This window comes from Phyllostomus discolor, chromosome 7 (genome assembly GCF_004126475.2).
Source record: "Phyllostomus discolor isolate MPI-MPIP mPhyDis1 chromosome 7, mPhyDis1.pri.v3, whole genome shotgun sequence".
Classification (NCBI taxonomy): Eukaryota; Metazoa; Chordata; class Mammalia; order Chiroptera; family Phyllostomidae; genus Phyllostomus; species Phyllostomus discolor.
Genome location: NC_040909.2, coordinates 104,323,597 through 104,341,290, shown reverse-complemented (window position 1 = coordinate 104,341,290; position 17,694 = coordinate 104,323,597). Strand labels below are relative to the sequence as shown.

Sequence of the window (17,694 nt, the reverse complement as noted above, 5' to 3'; positions counted from 1 at the left end):
GTGGGACTTGGTTGAACCTTGAAGGGACTGTAGGATTTAGTCAGATAGAAATTTTGTAGAATATTTTGTGCCAGAGGGAAAGGCAGTCACAATACTGTGGATCTGAAAAACATTTAAACATCACGGTAGGCCAGTTTGGTTTCACCATATATAAGGACAAGTGGTCTTTATCCGTGAAATGCAGATAATAGTGCCTCACAGGAAATGTCGGACAATTACATGTGATGGTGCATTTTATAAAGCTCTTGCATCCTTGTAAGTTACTAGTTGTTATACAAATACAAGGTGTGTGATGGAAGAATTGGGAAATAAAACAACGAAAAAGAAGAAGAAAAGAAAAGGTTGGTGTTAGAGGACTGTAAATACGTGATGGAGGAGTGGTAAGTTAATAAATGAAGAGCCTCCTGAAGGCCTCCGTGCCAGGAGTGACTCACTCCAATCTCAGCCTTGGGAAGACAAACATCTCTGCTTAAAGTAGAGAGAAAGGCAAATCTGCCAACTTTAAAGAGAAGAGATATAAAGTAATTAAGGTAATGGCTGTGAAAGTAGAAGATTCTTGCGAAAGATTAGGGTTGTAGAAACTATAGACTTGACAATAGGATGTGGAGAAAGAGGAGCAGAAATCAATCGGGTTGAAAAGAAAACTTTCAGTCCTGGTGACAGGGCCATTCCAGAGGGATAAGATTATGGTTTATGTGTTCCAGCAGGTTGAGTTTTGACCCTGGTCCAGGCCGGGGCATTGCATCACTGGGCTGTGGGGATTGGTCCCCATGACAAAGATGTGCATGTGGATAGAGGTTGGGAGTCAGCTCCAGGAAGGTGATTTTAAAAGTCTGGGGCGAGGAAAAAAATGATTGTGAGAGAAAATTCAAACAGGTAAAAGGCAAGTGGGATTATAGAACCACAGAGAAGGAAAGAAAATCCAGGGAAATAGACGTATAAGGAAAAAGATAAATATTGTTGTGTTGTGTTGATCGACAATAATAAGAGTGTCAGAGAAAGGCCTATTGTACTGAAGAGTGAAGGAACATCGGGATTGAGAAAAGTTTGGGGAATGAGGAAATGTCCTTTCAGCAAAATAGTAGCTATAAAGGAATGATGTGAAGTATTAACGGGAGAGTAGATGAGAATTTGAAATGCATTTTCAGAAAACTTGGTGATGAAAGAAGGGAGAGAAGTATCATGGTGGAGAGAAGGTTTTTAAAAATTAGGAGCGACCTATCTGTTTTTGTAGGTAGAAGGGAAGTAGCCTCTTGAGATGGATGCTCAAAGATGTTGAGGGACCAAATAATGAAGTAATGAGTATTGTTGCAAAAAGGTGTGGAAGTGGCAGCAAGGGTCAAGGTGCAAAGGTTAAGCCTGCTAATAGAAAAGTAACCTCCAATGAAATTAATGAGTAGGACACCGAGAATTGTTACAGGAGGATAACTGAAAGATTTAATGCAGCTTCAACCTTCTAAATAATATTGCTGGTGATGGCAAATAAAGCGTGTGGTGCAGGAGCTTGAGGGAGGTGGAAAAGACTCAGTGGAAAACGTTTCAGGCACAAGAAATGGAAAAGGGGGCTGTCAAGCAACAGGATGACTCAAAAATATGTAGAAGCATGAATATCAGTTGAGTTGGTCAGTATGTGAATTGAGACCTCTTTTTCCCGTGTTCACCCATGGAGAGCAGGAGGAGACAGCGAGAGACAACCAGCCCTGGGATAATCACTTGGCAAAAGAGGTGCTTGGAAAAGTGAGCCAACACAGGATTCTAGGGTGGGCACTCCGGTTCCAGGCTGGGCTGCTGCAGTGGGAGCGGAAGTACACATAGGGGGTTGGAAAGACAGGAAGTTCTTTTTTTTTTTTTTTTTTTATGATCCCAGCCACTTTATTGTCGCTTTTTTTAAAGATTTTTTATTTATTTTTTAGAGAGGGAAGGGAGGGAGAAAAAGAGAAACATCAATGTGCAGTTGCTGGCGGCCATGGGGGCCATGGCCTGCAACCCAGGCATGTACCCTGACTGGGAATCGAACCTGTGACACTTTGGTTCACAGACCGTGCTCAATCCACTGAGCTATGCCAGCCAGGGCAAGACAGGAAGTTCTGATGAGAAAGTCTGACCAAAGTGAGCAAATAAAAAAGGTAAAAGGTGACGTTTGTTGGCAGTGATGCAGTTCTAGACAGTGGTGTTATTGAACCATTTAATAACCAAAGTGGAACGAAGGTGCTTTGCACTGAGACAGAAGATATGAAGGGATCATAAAGAATAGCAGAGCAGTGGGGAACTGAATTTTTGAAGTCCTTGAGCATTGCGGTGGGACACAAAATAGAGAGAAGGCCAAGTGTGTGCCAAAAAAAAAAAGGCAAGCAGTACTGTGAAAGTTTGAAAAGTTGTGAGATGAGGTTAATAGCCTGGGGAGGACCTGCTGCTTTCCCAGACCTGTGCATTTTGGGTGAACTCTTCCTGACAACAAGGCTCTCAGTCCAGCAGGCAGAGCTGCCTCTCGGGGCTGAACTTGCTTTAACTGTTCTCTTAACACACGGTAAGAAATAACTAACCAGATGGACTGAATACTTGTCTCTGCCCAGCCTGTCATCTTCCTGAAGATTGTGTATATGGCTACACCATTCAAAGTGAAACCAGAACTTGCTTCATGAGCAAAGTCACAGTGTGAGGGGTTAGTTGGATGATCTTTGTAGCTAATGTCACCTGCTCCAGTGGTCTGATGGGTCTGCCCTCATTTAAGCTCATGGTGAGGGAAGACAGGTGTCTCTTTTCATGGACCACTTGCAGTATACTCAACCTCTAACAGTGCTAGAGAGAGATGCTCACACTTTCCCCTAAAATTCTCAATCACAATTCACCTGCCAGCCCATTTCTTCAGAAAGAATAGGTGCTGACTGTAATGGCCAAGGTACAAGTTTTCTGAATGCTGGTTTAGTCCTGCCTGCTTAAGTGACACCCAGGCTCCCTTGATTTTGCTTTGGCTCTCTCCTGAGGCACTGGCCTCATAGTTGGTGAGGTCACTTAACTTTAGATTCTTTTAATTTGCTTTTTAAATGTAAGCTTAACATTAATGCGAATGTCCTAATAGATTTTGTCCCATGAGAAACACTTTGATGATAGAGTGGCTCTGAATGCAGGGGCTCTGGACCGAGTACAGTGCTAGATGACTGAGAAGCAGTTATCTTTTTCACCCACTTATGCGTGTATTCTGCCCACTTACAGGGACAGGGGAGGAGGCTGAGACAGGCAGACGTTGAATAACTTCTCCAGGTTTGCACTGTTACTAGCAGAGCTAGGTTGAAATTCAGATGATAGCTAATTCCAAGGCTGATGCTTTTAATTGTTTATTCAATATGTTTTCCTGGGACTTCTCCCCAGGAGAAGGCATTCAGTGTAGCAGAAATAGAATACCTGTACTACTAATGATGATGATAAATATAGTTTCAGCTTCTGCTTCAGACCAGGTACTATGCATAGATTTTATGATTATTGCATTCCTGTAATGTAGGTGTTATTTTTTAAATGTTATACATGAGGTCACTAAGGTGGAAGAGATCAAAATAGTTTTCAGAAAGTCTTAAATAACTGGATTCTCCGAGTCCCAAACCGAAGTGCCAAGGCATCGATAGATGGAATTTCCAGCACGTGTGAAGAGTAGAGTCCAATTGCCTGGTATAGCTCAGCTGGAATTCATGGCGAGTGAAGGAGTGTGTGGGGGGGTGTGTAGGGGCGGGGGCAATGGGGGGAGGAGGGAGGGATGTTAAAGGAGCAAAGAATTCTGAAGTATCAGATAGAATCTTGTGGTTATAGGAAAAAAATGGACTCAAGTCAGGGCAACAGAGAATAAAAAACGCTGTTTTCTAATAGACTGAAGTCATGCACTGAAGGAGAAGAAAGAATCCTATAGTGATTTGGAGGAAAACAGATCATTCACAGATTTTTTTCTTTTCAGATAGATGGCTTAGATGGGATAATTGTTCACAGATGTGACAGTAGCTTAACTCTCTAAGGAAAAAAATCAGTTGGTGGTGTTTTTAAATTCAAAGCCTTGGAGGGGTGGGGGGTGGTCTGCCGTGTCATCCACAGCATGTCGGGAACCGTGGTGGCGCTAGCTAGTGGGGGTGGGTAAAGTTTTGGTGGCCGGGGATTATTCTGGTCTTTTTAACTTTCCAGTGAGTGTCTGCTTGGCAACAACTACGCCAGAAGTGGTCTCTGTTCTTCTGGCTTTCATTCAGAAACTAGTTTACATCACAATAAATCACCAGCCTCTTTAGCATCAGGTCCCCAGTGATTAAGTATTCTCTTACAGTCCCTGATAACATCGTGACTGTCCTGATAGTTACTTTATGTACATCCTCTTCTCTTCAACAGTGAGCCTTTCAAAAATTGGATTCATTAGGAAAAGGGAGTCTTTATTCCTTACTGTGTAGATGGGTGTATTTGAACAATGGAAAAAAGGCAGTGTGCTTGGGGCCGAAAAGAAAAAGTATCCTTTTCCTTTCCTTCCTTTTCTTTCTGCCTATTTTTAATGGAATTTCAAGTATAATTGAATGTGCCTCTTGGGAGTGAAAGCTACATTTGATTAAGCCAGTCGTATCAGCGTAGCTGAGGTAGGTTTTAGGGGACAGGAGTAGCAGTTTTGATATGGTCTGGCTTTCACTGAGTCACTTTATGGCCCCACCGACAGAATCACAGACCTTAGGTTTGGCAAGCACTTAGAAGTAATCTGGGCTAACATCCCACGCGATGGAAAATTTATTCTTCACCTTCTTTCCAAGACAGCTCAGCTTCTGCTGAGATCTGGCCTGGAGGTTCGCTCCCTGGAAGTGCAAGCACACTGGCACGGCAAGGGCTGCCCCGTGTGCTCCGTGACTGATGGCGGCGTGTGTGATCAGTGACTTTAGGTCTCCTCGGCACAGACAGAGGGAGCTGGTTATGATTATGCCTCATGAAGACAGTGGTGCAGCGCCTCAGCCGCCTTACTCTGTTGTAGAGTGGCTCTTATATCGGGAAGCACTCCTCATTGCCATTCCTTCAAGCCTGGGAACCAAAAACATCCAAAATTAAATCCCATTTCTGCCCCCTTCCTGTGTGACTTAAGGCAAATTCGTGACCCCTCTGGATTCATTTTTTTTTTTTGCATGTGAAACAAGAAGGTGATATCTAATAGGGAGTTTGTGAGTTGCACTCTGAGACCTGCTTATAGAATTGTTTGAAAGGATTAATCATAACATCAGTAAAGAATCTGGTACTTAGTAGATGCTTTACAAGACCTGTACTCTGTGGTCCTGTCTTATCTTTTGCCAGGCATGTGGTATGTGATTCTGAGTTCAGAATTCCCATGGTCATCTGTCCAGTACAGAATGAAACAGAGCTATTGCTTTATGTGTGCATTGTATGAGTTTACATATTGCATTTGTGTCTTTTGAAGGAGGGTGAGACAGGCTGTGGACAACTGAGTAGGTAGCTTAGGAACTGCACTAGCAGAGGCGGGTCTGCTTTCCCAAATCTATGGCCACGTGGTGGTTGCGAAGAGCAAGATCACTAGGTGGCCTGGAGGCGTGAAGGGAGAAGGGAAATACAGGCTTATGTCAGAATTTATTAGCATCAGCTAAGAATTCTAACCCAAAACAAGTGGTGGAAAGTGAAAACTGCACTTACACTATTGTTTGGTCTACATTAAAACAAGCAGCTGGAGTGATTCCTATTAGTCTCACTGGTTTTATTTTTCAACTTTGTTTAGAAACAGTCTAAATAATTAATTTTTTGAAAGTGACTATCTGTTGCAACTATTTATAATGCCTATTTTAAAGCTACTCAGTATGCATTAGTAACAATTTCAAAGGCCCGGAGGGGTGAATTCGTTCTTTGCCTGTTGTTTATGAGACTGGCATCGAGAGCAGGAAAAGCTGCATTTTCTCCATCATCCTTTCCCATTCCACAGTGTGTTTACTTTGCGAGGGAAGCGTCCCCTGTTGCTCTCTTCTTAGGGCCTTCCTTTTGGAAAATACATGATTGACTTTTAGGTCGCTACTAAGATATCATTGCACTCTTTCTGAAAACCTGTTAATGGGACGTATAACTTCCATGAAGCAGGCCAGGCAGATTCTGATACAGCACTTCACTAGCAGTTTCTAGGGAAGATGCTAAAGCTCTCTTTATTTTAAAATAACTGAAAACTAGGGAGAATGGCTCATGGTTTGCAGTGCTCTGGCCTCTCTGTTTGACAGGAGTGCAGTAATGCCATCGCTGTAGCAGTAGAGTGGGCTGCTTTGAGAGCCTGGAGCATGAATCTCAAGGTTTTCCTTTTACAGCCCCAAGGGACTTTATCAAAGATCATATGTGTTTTCCACAAACTGACTGCTATCAGTATTATTTGGAAATAGAAAACATTTCTGCTTCATTTACACTTAGTGTGTTTTTTGATATTAAATGTACCTCAGATACTGACAAAGTGGCTGTCAGGTATGGCTGGGTGATAATAATAACCCATTAAATTGAGCACTCTGCCTTCCGGACATGCTGGATGACTGAGAAAGTGTGTGTGTGTGTGTGTGTGTGTGTGTGTGTGTGTTTTGCACACACACGCACCTACCCTTGAGCACTACGACACCTGCTGGCATTACTTCCCACTTCTTCAAGTCTTGTTATCCTATCATTTGAAATCTTTGGCCAGATGGCTACAAACCCATTGTAATTTCATATCCACATTGTGCAAATTTTGAGATAAGTTTTTTATTAATAAGCAGTTCAGTAAATATATTAGGAAATAGTGAGTTTAACCACTTTTAGTTTAAAGCACTTCTTTTATAAGGTAACTTGTCACAATAGATTGTTTCCTTAGGGAGAAAATATTTAATATGCAAATATTTTTAAAAGATTCTACATTCTATTAGGAATATTAATCTGAATTATATTTAAATACAAAAGACTGGTTTTGAAAGTAATTCTCTATGTAACTACTTTGAATGTTATATCTTTTCTACAATATCTTTACAGATAACTATTAATTGGATATATGATATATGTTGTTTATTTTTTTAGTTAAAACAGAGCCAATGAGCAGCAGTGAAATAGTTTCAACAACAGCAGACGGGTCTTTAGACAATTTCTCAGGTTCAGGTAAGGAAGAAGTATTAGATTTTTATGTTAATAAAAACATAATTTTTCCCAGTGTATTTATATATTAAAATATGTATACACATGTGTGTATATGCATGGTTTGGTGTGTGTGTGTGTATATATATGTACAATATATCATATAAATAATACAGGTTTTCTCAGAGTCACATATTTGCAATTCTGATGTGTTTATTTAGTATGATAAAGTGTTTGCTGGAAATGTTGGTATCTTATAAAGGAGGTAAAATCAAAAGGGATTTTGTTTTTTTGTGTGTCTTCTACTAAATTATCTTTATTATGTTAATGGTTCCTTCCCTTTTTGTCTCATTTGTATGATTTTTCCAGTCATGCAAACTTCTTGTTTTGTAGAGGAATTTCATGTTTTTAAGTAATATACACTGAAGTATTGTTAAAAGAACATCATATCTGCAACTCCAAAAAAACATGCAAGAGATACATTATATACATATACACATGTATAGATAAAAAGAGAATAGAAGATAGAGCTAATGTACTAAAATGTTAGCACTTAGGGAATTTGAGTAAAGGATATTGGAAGTTTTTCCACTTTTGCAGCTTTTCTGGAGGTGTCAAATTATGACAAAATGAAAAACTGAAAAATGAGAAGCATCAGTGGACTGAGCCTCCACTCGCTTCTGTGGGTGGGTGGGCTGCAGCTCCCTGCGCACCCTGTGGAGCCCACGTGACCCATTTCTGTGTCTCCAGCATAGTTCGTGGCAGACAGTATGCGCTCACAAAGTTTACTGAAGAGACGGTGGCTTAGTGAATCAGAGGAGAAAGTGGACACACCAAAGAGAAAAATGCCTTTCAGGTACATATAGTGAGAGGGGGAGGAGAGAAGGTAGTCATTTGAAAGAGGGCTATTGGGTTGAGGATGGCACTGAGAAGTTCTGGGGATTTTGCAGCCAACATAAACTTTCCAGAGGTAGAGGCTTGAGGTGTAGGCAAAACAGGGGTAATTGGAGAGAAGTTCCTGATGGGACCTCAATGGCTTAAACCCCAAACAGAAGTGAACAGCCTAGAAAAGGAACAACTGTTCCATGAAAGAAACATCAGGGAGCATGGATGGAGAGTATGGAGATGAGACCGAAGTGGAGGAGGAGGCAATACATTGAGGGGAACTGCTGCCTGATTTCTCTGCTCAGAACCCCCAGTGGCTCCTGTCCATCTCTGAGTAAAAGCTGAATTCTTAGCCTGAAAGCTCTATCAGGCCTTATTGCCTGCCTCCCTTGCTTTGTGCTCTTCCTCCAACATGCCAGTGGGTGTGGGAAGGTGACAGACATGCTTCCAACCAGGGTCTTTGCAGTGGCAGCCCTTCTGCATGGATTGACCCCCTAGCCGCCTTTAAATCTGTGCTCAAATCTCACTTTCTCCATGAAGCCCATCCTGACTTTCTAGTCCGTGTTGGAAAACTCACTACAGACTTCCAGTCTCTTTAACATGCTGAATTTCTCCCACCACACACCATAACATTTAGACTCTTTTTCCAACCACAAGGCCTGTGCAGAAGGTCTCCAGCCATGAAAAATAGAGACGTTTATTGAAGAAGATATAAGATACAAGAAACATTGTACCTAGGGCAGTGACACCTCAGTCCCCTTCAAAGTAGGCACCATAGAACTTCACACAGTTCTCCTGAATGCCATCAGTTGCCCCGTTGTATTTTCCTGAATCTCATGGACAATCTGAAATTTTTTCCCTTTCAAAGGTGATTTTAATTTAGGAAAGCCAGAAGTTGCAGGGTGCCAAATCTGGGCTGTGGTAGAGCTGAGTCATCTGGGTCATTTGATGTTTTGCCAAAAGCCTCTGCACCAGACATGAGGCATGAGCAGGTGCATTGTTGTGACGAAGCTGCCAGTCACCAGTTGCCCATAGCTGCAGCCTTCTGAATCATCCAAATAGTTTCTGTGGAGGAATGTTCAAGCTTAATACAAAATCTGATGCACATTTGTTGTTCTACTTGCTCATTTTGAATGCAATGGCCACACACTACACATGCTCACTTAATGGCATCTACTGCCCCCACTGACTAGTACAGTGAAGTCATCATTGTTCACACATGCGCATTCCAGTCCACTCTCTTTGACTGCCAGGTTTCATCAATGTCATGCAAATCATTCTCATTATATTAACAATTGCTGAACTTTTTCTGGACAAATTTCATATATCATTTCCCTGTGCCTTAGGTTTATATTGTTCTCTCATCCCTACCAAAATATGTTAGTCAGGGCAGGAGTTTTGTCTTCTTTCATTCATCCCCAACACCTGAAAAGTACTCAGCACTCAAATATTGCTAAGAGAAATAATGAATATGTGAATAAATGAATGAATGAATACTTCTACTTTATTCTCTGACTCAAAATGAGAGTAATAGGCTTGTGAGCTTGAAGAGTTGGAGACAATCAAAATCGTGCTGCAGACCTACTCGATGTGGCTTTGTTGGAGTGTTGTCCCATGACCAAAAGGTTGCAGGTTCAATCCCTGGTCAGGGTACACACCTAGGTTGCAGGTTATCCCTGGTCAGGGCATGTACAGGAGGCAACTGGTTGATGTTTCTTTCTCACATTGATGTTTCTTTCTCTACCTTCCTTTCTCTCTTCCTCTCTCTCTAAAAACAATGAAAAAAAAAATGTCCTTGGGTAAGGATAAAAAAATTAAAAAGAAATAAATGCTGTGAGGACTTGGGAAGCACGAGGCTGCTTGGGAACATAAAGGGGGATTGACAGTAGAGCCGAAGGTCCAAACAAAGGTGAAACCAATGAGTGTTGACTCTTTATGGTAGAGCAATTTTTCTCTACAAGGCTTAGCTGCTGAGGAAAGACATTTCTGTTGATCCAGGGTTGAGGGTTTCCAGGTAGAGCATGGAAGAATATGGAGAGAAGAGAATTTAAAGTGTCAGTAGAAGAATGATTTAAAATAGTGACTCATGAATCCAGGAGAGGTAGAAAGAATGTGAAGGCAGGGGTAATGTATTGTGAGAAGATAAGGACATCAGGGGTCCTGCGTCTCTTGATGAGGTCAGAGGACAGGTGGAATGGGAATGCAGACATGAAAATTCTGGAAAGAGAGGATGTTCCTTCCTTAATTTTGAAACCCAGTAAGGCCGTCACCACATGCTTCTGCAGTTCGTTCTCTGGACTTCCCTTCCTCAGCCTTTGTCACCAGTTTTAAAATTAGTTTTCATTGTCCTTGTGAGAATGGGGGTTCTCTCTGTCTCGTTCACATTTACAGTCCCAGTGGACATCACAGAATCAAGTACATGCATGATGGTCAGTGAATGTTTCTTAAGTAAACAGAAAATTCAGTCATTGCTGTTGTGAAATGGAAAAAAAAAAAAAAAAGGTCCAGGGTATGGTGTTGTGCTTGATGGTCGACATATACAGCCAGATCTGAAAGACTTGTCAGGGGAGATGGCCAAAATACTAAATTTTTAATAAATGTGAGGCAGTGTTCAGGAGATGGGTCATCGTGGAAGTGATAAGTCACGGGTCTCAGAGAACAAAGGGTTTATGGAGGAGCAGAAAAGCAGTGGTTTGGAAGAAGCAGCAATGAGGGTGTGTTTTCAGGTCTTTGTGGTGCCTGGAATCTGAGAGAAGGAGCAGCCTCTACTTGGAAAGACATGCAGGAGGAGCGTGGGCCTTAGAGAAAGGTTGCGCAGAGAGTTTGATGGAAGGACTGAAGTTGCCGAGGATCTTGTTTTCCGTAGAGCACAGGTGGCAAGCACAAGGCCTGCTGGCAGAATCCGGCCTTCCACCTTGTTTTATCCAGCCCGGCACCTTGTTTCTACCCGGTGGCAGCACCAAGCTCTTGCTTAACTGTTAAGGAGTAGTTACATTTATACAGTCCTCAAATTACATTCGGCCCTCTGAAGGCCACTGTGAGGCTGATGTGGCCCCGGGTGAAAATGAGTTGGACACCCCTGCCATAGATTGATTCTCCGTTGGACACAGAGGAAAGGACTGGGTGAGCTGGGGGACTGGATAAAGGTATAAGAAGCTTGGAGCACCATGGGGGTGAACATTCTTTCCATGTCCTTTATTTCTCCTCTGCCCTGCCCTGCCCTTCTCTTTTTTTCTTCTCTTTTTTCTTCCCTCTCTTTCTCCCTCCATCCCTTCCTTCTTTGAGTAAAAATGCAAAAACCATAGCATGCTGGAGTGGCTGTGAGCAGGACTTAGGGTCTCTACAGAAAGAGGAAGCTACTGAAAGCAGTCCCCAAGCATTTAACTCTGAGATGGCCTTTGCCTCTGTGATCAACACTCCTATTTTCTTCTCCACGATGGCTTAAATATTTACATCCTATTATGGGTGTCTCGAGGAAAGAGCTGGGATAAAAAAGAAATAGAGCCATTCCATCATTGGTAATGGCTCTCTTTACCTCTGGCCTTCTAGGAACCCTAGAATTTTAAAGCAGTAAGGAGGCAAGAGTCTCACTCTTCCAGAAAAATCACCAGATATCCTGGTATGGGGACCTGGAAAAGGGGGATTGGTTTTCTAAAGCATGTGGATGAATTAAAAATCGCAAGGTCGTTTCTTACGTTTTTAAAATATAGTGATGTTCTGGTAATTTATACTATTTACAAATGAAAAGCAACACTTTAAGAACTTAAATGTTAAGAACAATTGGGCTTGAAAATAATGTGTTTTTAGGGATTGCAAAATGTCTTCGCCTGCTGCTTCTGGCATTTCCATAGAGCCTAAATGTGTTATTAATTTGTTTTTTTAAAAAAGCCAGCTGATGATATTAATCACACAAAGTTGATGCCTGGTGGTATTTGGAACCTGGAAATAGAAACAGGAATGCTTCTAGAGGGGGAAAAAAAGACACTATGTGTGGCAAATACAGTTTTTAAAATTTTTTAAAATAGATTTTAAAAATGTACTTTTTGGGTCGGATTCCTCTATTCAACAATTATGTACTGAGCACCTACTATATGCGCGGCAATGTCTAGGCAGTGGAATTTAGCGGTGAAGAAAAAGTAGATAAGGTCCCTGGCCTCAGGGGGCTTCCATTCCTGGGAGAGGAACAGAGAGTGACAGGTAAGTGGTAGTGGAAGGAAACAGTGAAGGAAACAAAAGCAGAACAAACAATATAGTAAAGAGCAGAATATAGTAAAGAGATGGGGGTCTCTTAGAGGGAAGGGCCCTCTGGGAAGAGGGCATCTGAGCGCGAATCTTAGTGAAGTAAGGGAATATGTTCAGGTTAATCTAAATGTAATAGGAGGGTAAAAAGAGGGCTTGGACATAAGGAAAGGGGGTGGAATATGGTTGCCACATGCTCTAATTTATGGGGTTTTTTTTTAAGATTTTATTTATTTATTTTTTAGGGAGGGAAGGAAGGGGGGGGGGAGAGAGACATCAATGTGCGGTTGCTGGGGGTTATGGCCTGCAACCCAGGAATGTACCCTGGCTGGAAATCGAACCTGGGACACTTTGGTTCCCAGCCCGTGCTCAATCCACTGAGCTACACCAGCCAGGGCTTAATTTATGTTTTTAAGAGATTACTGTTTGCTGTGTGGAAGGTGCTCTATGGGACAAGAGGAGGCAGAGGGTAATAGAAACAGGGAGATTATTCTTTCCTTGGTTTTGAAGAAAGAGGACTGTGTTAGCCCACATCCTTCTTACAAGGGCCACGAAGTCAAGGTTAAATGTGCCAGGATTCTGTTAGGGAAAAGGAGTGAGGAGAGAGAGAGAAGGGAGTGGGGGCAGGGGACGTGTCCGGACTGCCATCCTCTGGTGGCTGCAGTGTCGGCGATTGGAACAGAGTAGAAGACAGGAAGAGAGACGCTGCCAGATTTAGACTGTATTTTGAAGGGAGAGCTGACTTGATTTCTAATAAAAAGGGTCTAAGGGGAAGAGAAGAATCAAAACTTACTGTTAGGCTTTGGACCTGATAGTGCAGCGGAATAACGAGACGGAAGCCTGGTGGAGCAGTGAACTGAGAACTTGCTCATTTTGAGATTTCTGCCGACTTTTTTAGTGGATTCTCAAGCTTGTGAACATTTTTATCTTAGTTCTCCTCTCCCCTCCTACAACAAGATTTGGGGAGCTTCTTCAACTGATATGTTAGAAGCAGGAAAAAGAACGGAACAGTAATAGAAAACAAATGTGCTAAAATAGAGAGGTATTAGTTGTCCACATGTTCCCGGGGCTCTAACATGCGGAACTTAGAGTTTACTAACGGTAAGAAAACCGCTTTATTTACCTTGACAGATAAGCTGGGAGCATTCTTTTTGCTTTAGGTTATTCTGGTCCCCCCAAATTAAAATTCACCTGAATTTCTAGGTTATTGTTTAAAAATGTAAAGGTGTTTTAAGCAATTAAGAGGATAAAATATTTGAGGTACACTATGCAAGAATCTTGACTTTAAGCCACACAGAGATTACAGGGCTTTGAATTTAGAGAAAGCCCAAAAAATACAGCATTAAATAGTCAACAATTTTAGGTCCACATAGTTAGGAAAGTAGCAACTAGACATTCAGCACTTTAGGTTCTTAGTCACAGTCATTTCATGAGAATACTATTTAGTCCAATTCTTCTTGCCAAAGAGCTGAGTCAAGTTTCTTATGCATGTTTATTAATAAGTTAAAATAATTTAACCATTCTTCAAGTCATTATGGTTTTAAAAAAATGTACTTTGCTTATGACCTAAATCTCACATTTTCATTGAACAAATACTGTTTATTGATTACTCACCACATGCCAGGCCCTATCAGGCACTGAGACAAAAAGTAGGAGGTCCTTGGCCCCAGAAGCTGATGATTAGCTGAGAAATCTAACATCTATAGGCTACGTATGCTGACTGTTATGCATTGTGGTAAGTGCTGTATTGCCAGTGTTGATAACATTTCAAGAAAGTACAGAGAAGGAAGCCATTATTCTAAAGAGACAGTGATGTTTTAGCCCCAAAGGAGGAGGGTTTGTCAGGCAGAGGAAAGAAGAGCATTACAAGGCAGAGGGTCTGGTATGAAGAACAACTGAGATAGACATGAAAATTCAGGGCACGTATGGGGAGGCTACGGAACACTAAACCCAGGGAAGGGTGGAAGCTTGAAGCTCTTTGTGTATTCTGCCAAGGATTTGGAATGTTTCCTAGGGATAATGTGAGCTCAGTGGAGAGATTGCAAGCTGGAGAATAATCATGAAGTTTTCATTTAAGATAGATCACTGTGCCAGTAGTAGTAGTGGTAGTTAAAGGGCAATGGCTGGAACTCAGGGGCAGAAGCTAGGGGGCTGTTGTACTCATCCAAGTGAGACACACAGGGCACCTGAGTGGGAAGGGAGGGAAGGGGCGGAGGGTGCCAGAAGTGCAATAGATGATTTCTCCATCTGGGATGGGTGACGAGAGTTATGAAATAGAGGGGGTGGGAAATGAGGTGATTTTGAGGTACCTAGTTTCTAAGTAGGCTGTCAAGAGGTAGTTTCTTTTGATGAAAAGAGTCAGGCAGAAATCCCAGCTTTCTCCTTTAGTCACTTGGATGTGTTACTTAATTTCTATTCCCATATGTAAACAGGGGCAAAGAATCTTGCCTTTAAGCATTTTGCTAAACAGCTGGTGATGCTGTTCATTTGGGTAGAATTAAAAATGCAGAAGGAAGGGCAAATTTGGGATGGAGATGGTGGTTATCTGCGTATCTGAGATAGTAAACAGTCACTACACAAACACTGTGTTCTGCACTTTATGTTGATTATTTCATTTAGTCTTCACAGCACTCCTATAGGTAGTAGTATTGCCCTGATTTTACATGAGAGCATATCAAGGATGAGAGGGAACAAATCACCTAAGACCAAGTAGAGGAGTTTCTACTTGAATCTGAGCTGAAATTAAATTCTGACTCCAGAATACAAGGGAGGACCCCTCAAAAAGCCAGAATTATATTCTGGAGGGTGGGCCCCTTGTAGTACGTTTTCTCTGCTTGATGAGTGTTCTAGGAAACCATCTGTGTCAGTGTACTAGCTGCTGCTGTTGTGAGAGGCTGCATTTGGCTTCAGTGAATTTTTTTTGAAGACTCTTTCAACACGTTTGCCCATTGTGTGATGGGTGGTTTATGAGGGCACCTGCCCACGCTGCGCTGAGTGTTCAACAGTTTTTGACCACAATAAACATGGCCCCCATTCCCCACCCTCCCTGTTCACCCCATCTCACCCTGAGTGATGTTTTTTGTTTCCCCGGATAAAAAAGGTCCTCAAAGGGAGATATCTTGCTGATGTGGAAGAGGTGAAACAAAAAAATGACAAAAGCACTAAAAGGTATCAAAACTAATGAATTCAAAATCTGTTTTAAGCAGTGGAAAAAAAGTCTTGATAGGTGTATTGCATCAAATGGAGAATACCTTGAAGGTCACTGAAGTTTAAACATGTAAGAATAAATACAAAATTTTTTAATAAAATTCTAGGTTTTGGGGGGTCTTCTTTTGTATGTGTTTACCACAATTTGCAGCCTCTCAAATCTTTTTTTTCATGTGTACACATATATACTATGTGTTTAATCTAAATCAAAGTTTCATGGAACTTACTATACTCTAATAACCCTGATATCTTCTATTTTATTATTCTAAATGAAAAAAATGTTGGTATAACCTATTAAGTTGAGTTTATAATCTTTTTATGGGTCCTGACCCACACTTTGAAAAATACAGGGATAGAAATAGAAAGGAATAAAATGGATTTCTGTGGTTTCCATCACCAGGTGGCATTCAGTTTTTGTAATTGTTATAGTTTCATTTTCTAAAGCTTATATTTGACTATGAGCAAGAAGGATAGGACTCCTCCAGCAACTCTGTGCGATAAATCTACTTTGCCCTTGGCCTTTGTTTAGTCTTAGAAAAGGTTGCAATCACCTTGGCAAGTGGTAGTCTTTGTGGTCCAAATGTTCTCTCCCTAATCCCTCCCTTCTATAAAATGCAATATTTGACTAATTCTCCTAAGGTTATTTGTGTGTCACCTCCCTCCATGTGACAGACAGAACTTGTCTTTGTGTCTGTAGCATCTAGGCAATGCCTGGAACAGAGCAGTGACTCAACATGTGCCAAAAGACAGAGGGGCACCCACTGAGGTGGCCTGCCATTTCTTCAGTATGGACTCTGTCTCTGCCAGACCGATGGTCAGGTGGTTGAAGTCTGGCAGCTGGAGAGAGGAGTGCCAGTCGAGACCTGCCCTGCTGTGCCTGGAATGGGCCTGTTGGCTTTATGAGGAAAGGGTTATGCATAGATTTTGCGAGTCTAGTTTGATTCCACTACTGTTCTCCCAAACACAAGCTTGAAAATTAAATTTGCAAAGCATTAATGTACTGATGCAATGTCATAAAAATACATAAAACTTTGAGAGCATGGAACCTTATGGTTTTTTTAATTGAACTTTTTGGGGTGACACTGGTTAATGAAAAGTTGTATGGGTTCCTTGTGTACAGTTCTATAGTACATCATCTGTGTGTTGTGTTGTGTGTTCACCACCCCAAGTCAAGTCTCCTTCCATTACCATTTATCACCCCATTTATACTCTTCTGCCTTCTCCCATACACCTTAAGGGTTTTAATGTAGAACCTGAATTTGAGGAGAATTTGAGGAAAAAACTATATGTATGTGTATGTCTGTGTATGTATAAATGCCAGTGGGTGTAGATACATATGTGCATGGATAGACAAATAACCCCTGTTTACAGGGAATGAAGCTGAAAACTACTCTTGTAAGGCCTGATGCTTGCAAGAATGGATTTTTGCTTCTTTTGTTCATAATGAACATAAAAGAACATTTGATAGGAGAGTTTAGTGCATTTCTGAGACATATGAATTAAATGTATGTAACTAAAAAAGAAATTCTGCTCAAATGCTTAAATGACATTTTTCAAAAAACAACCTTCTACTTGGACACTGAAGCTGAGCCCCAGCAGCTGAGGGCAGAGGAACACGTGCCTCAGCACAAGAAAAAACAGGCTCAGCTTGCAACTTGAGAAGTTTAAGATAGTTATAGGGATGCATTTATTTTTACTAAAAATCATTGCTAAATCAGAGCAGGCAAATGAAGACCTGTCCTATTTCTGCTCGCTGGAGAGAAGATTAGACTGTGTTTCTTGGTAATCCAGCCTCAGGTGTGTGTTCCCGTGGAGCAGAAACAATAGGCCAGGTGACCTTCCGGGTCCTGCCCAGCCCTGCAGTCCAACTTCACTTCTCCCCTTTCCGCGTCGTTCCAAACAGTAGCCGGGACTCCTTGTACTCTCCAAGTACTGGCACTGAAGAGCCCATCCCAGCATGCCGACAAGTATTTTAAGACATTGTGACTGTGTTTTCTAAGAGTTCATTTCAAATTCGAACCAGTTTCCATAGGTTTCTTAATATAGTTGAACTTTCTATTAGATTGACTGTGTGAAATTCCCATTTCTGTGCAGGTTAGAAAGGTCTTTATGGTCAGCCTGTAGTTTGAACTATATCCCTGCTTGATCCGTGTTTTTTATCTTGCTCTGATTGTTGTGCATTATTTTTTTTTCTAGCAATTGGGAGCAGTAGCTTCAGCCCGAGACCAGCTCACCAGTTCTCCCCACCACAGATCTATCCTTCCAAGTAAGATG

At 41.6% G+C, this 17,694-nt stretch overlaps 1 protein-coding gene across 20 annotated transcripts in view; it reads left to right on the top strand.

Annotated features, from left to right (window-relative positions):
- EYA1 (EYA transcriptional coactivator and phosphatase 1) overlaps positions 1-17,694 on the top strand; it is a 295,372-nt gene that overhangs the window by 165,225 nt on the left and 112,453 nt on the right. For 13 of the 20 annotated variants that reach the window (XM_036031207.1, XM_036031210.1, XM_036031209.1 and 10 more), the window contains 2 exons: positions 7,036-7,113; positions 17,617-17,686. In XM_036031207.1, the coding sequence (XP_035887100.1) occupies positions 7,036-7,113; positions 17,617-17,686 (148 nt within the window). Of the gene's footprint in view, positions 1-7,035; positions 7,114-12,962; positions 13,315-17,616; positions 17,687-17,694 lie in introns of those variants that run through there. The other 7 variants (XM_036031212.1, XM_036031211.1, XM_036031223.1 and 4 more) reach the window with 2 other exon arrangements.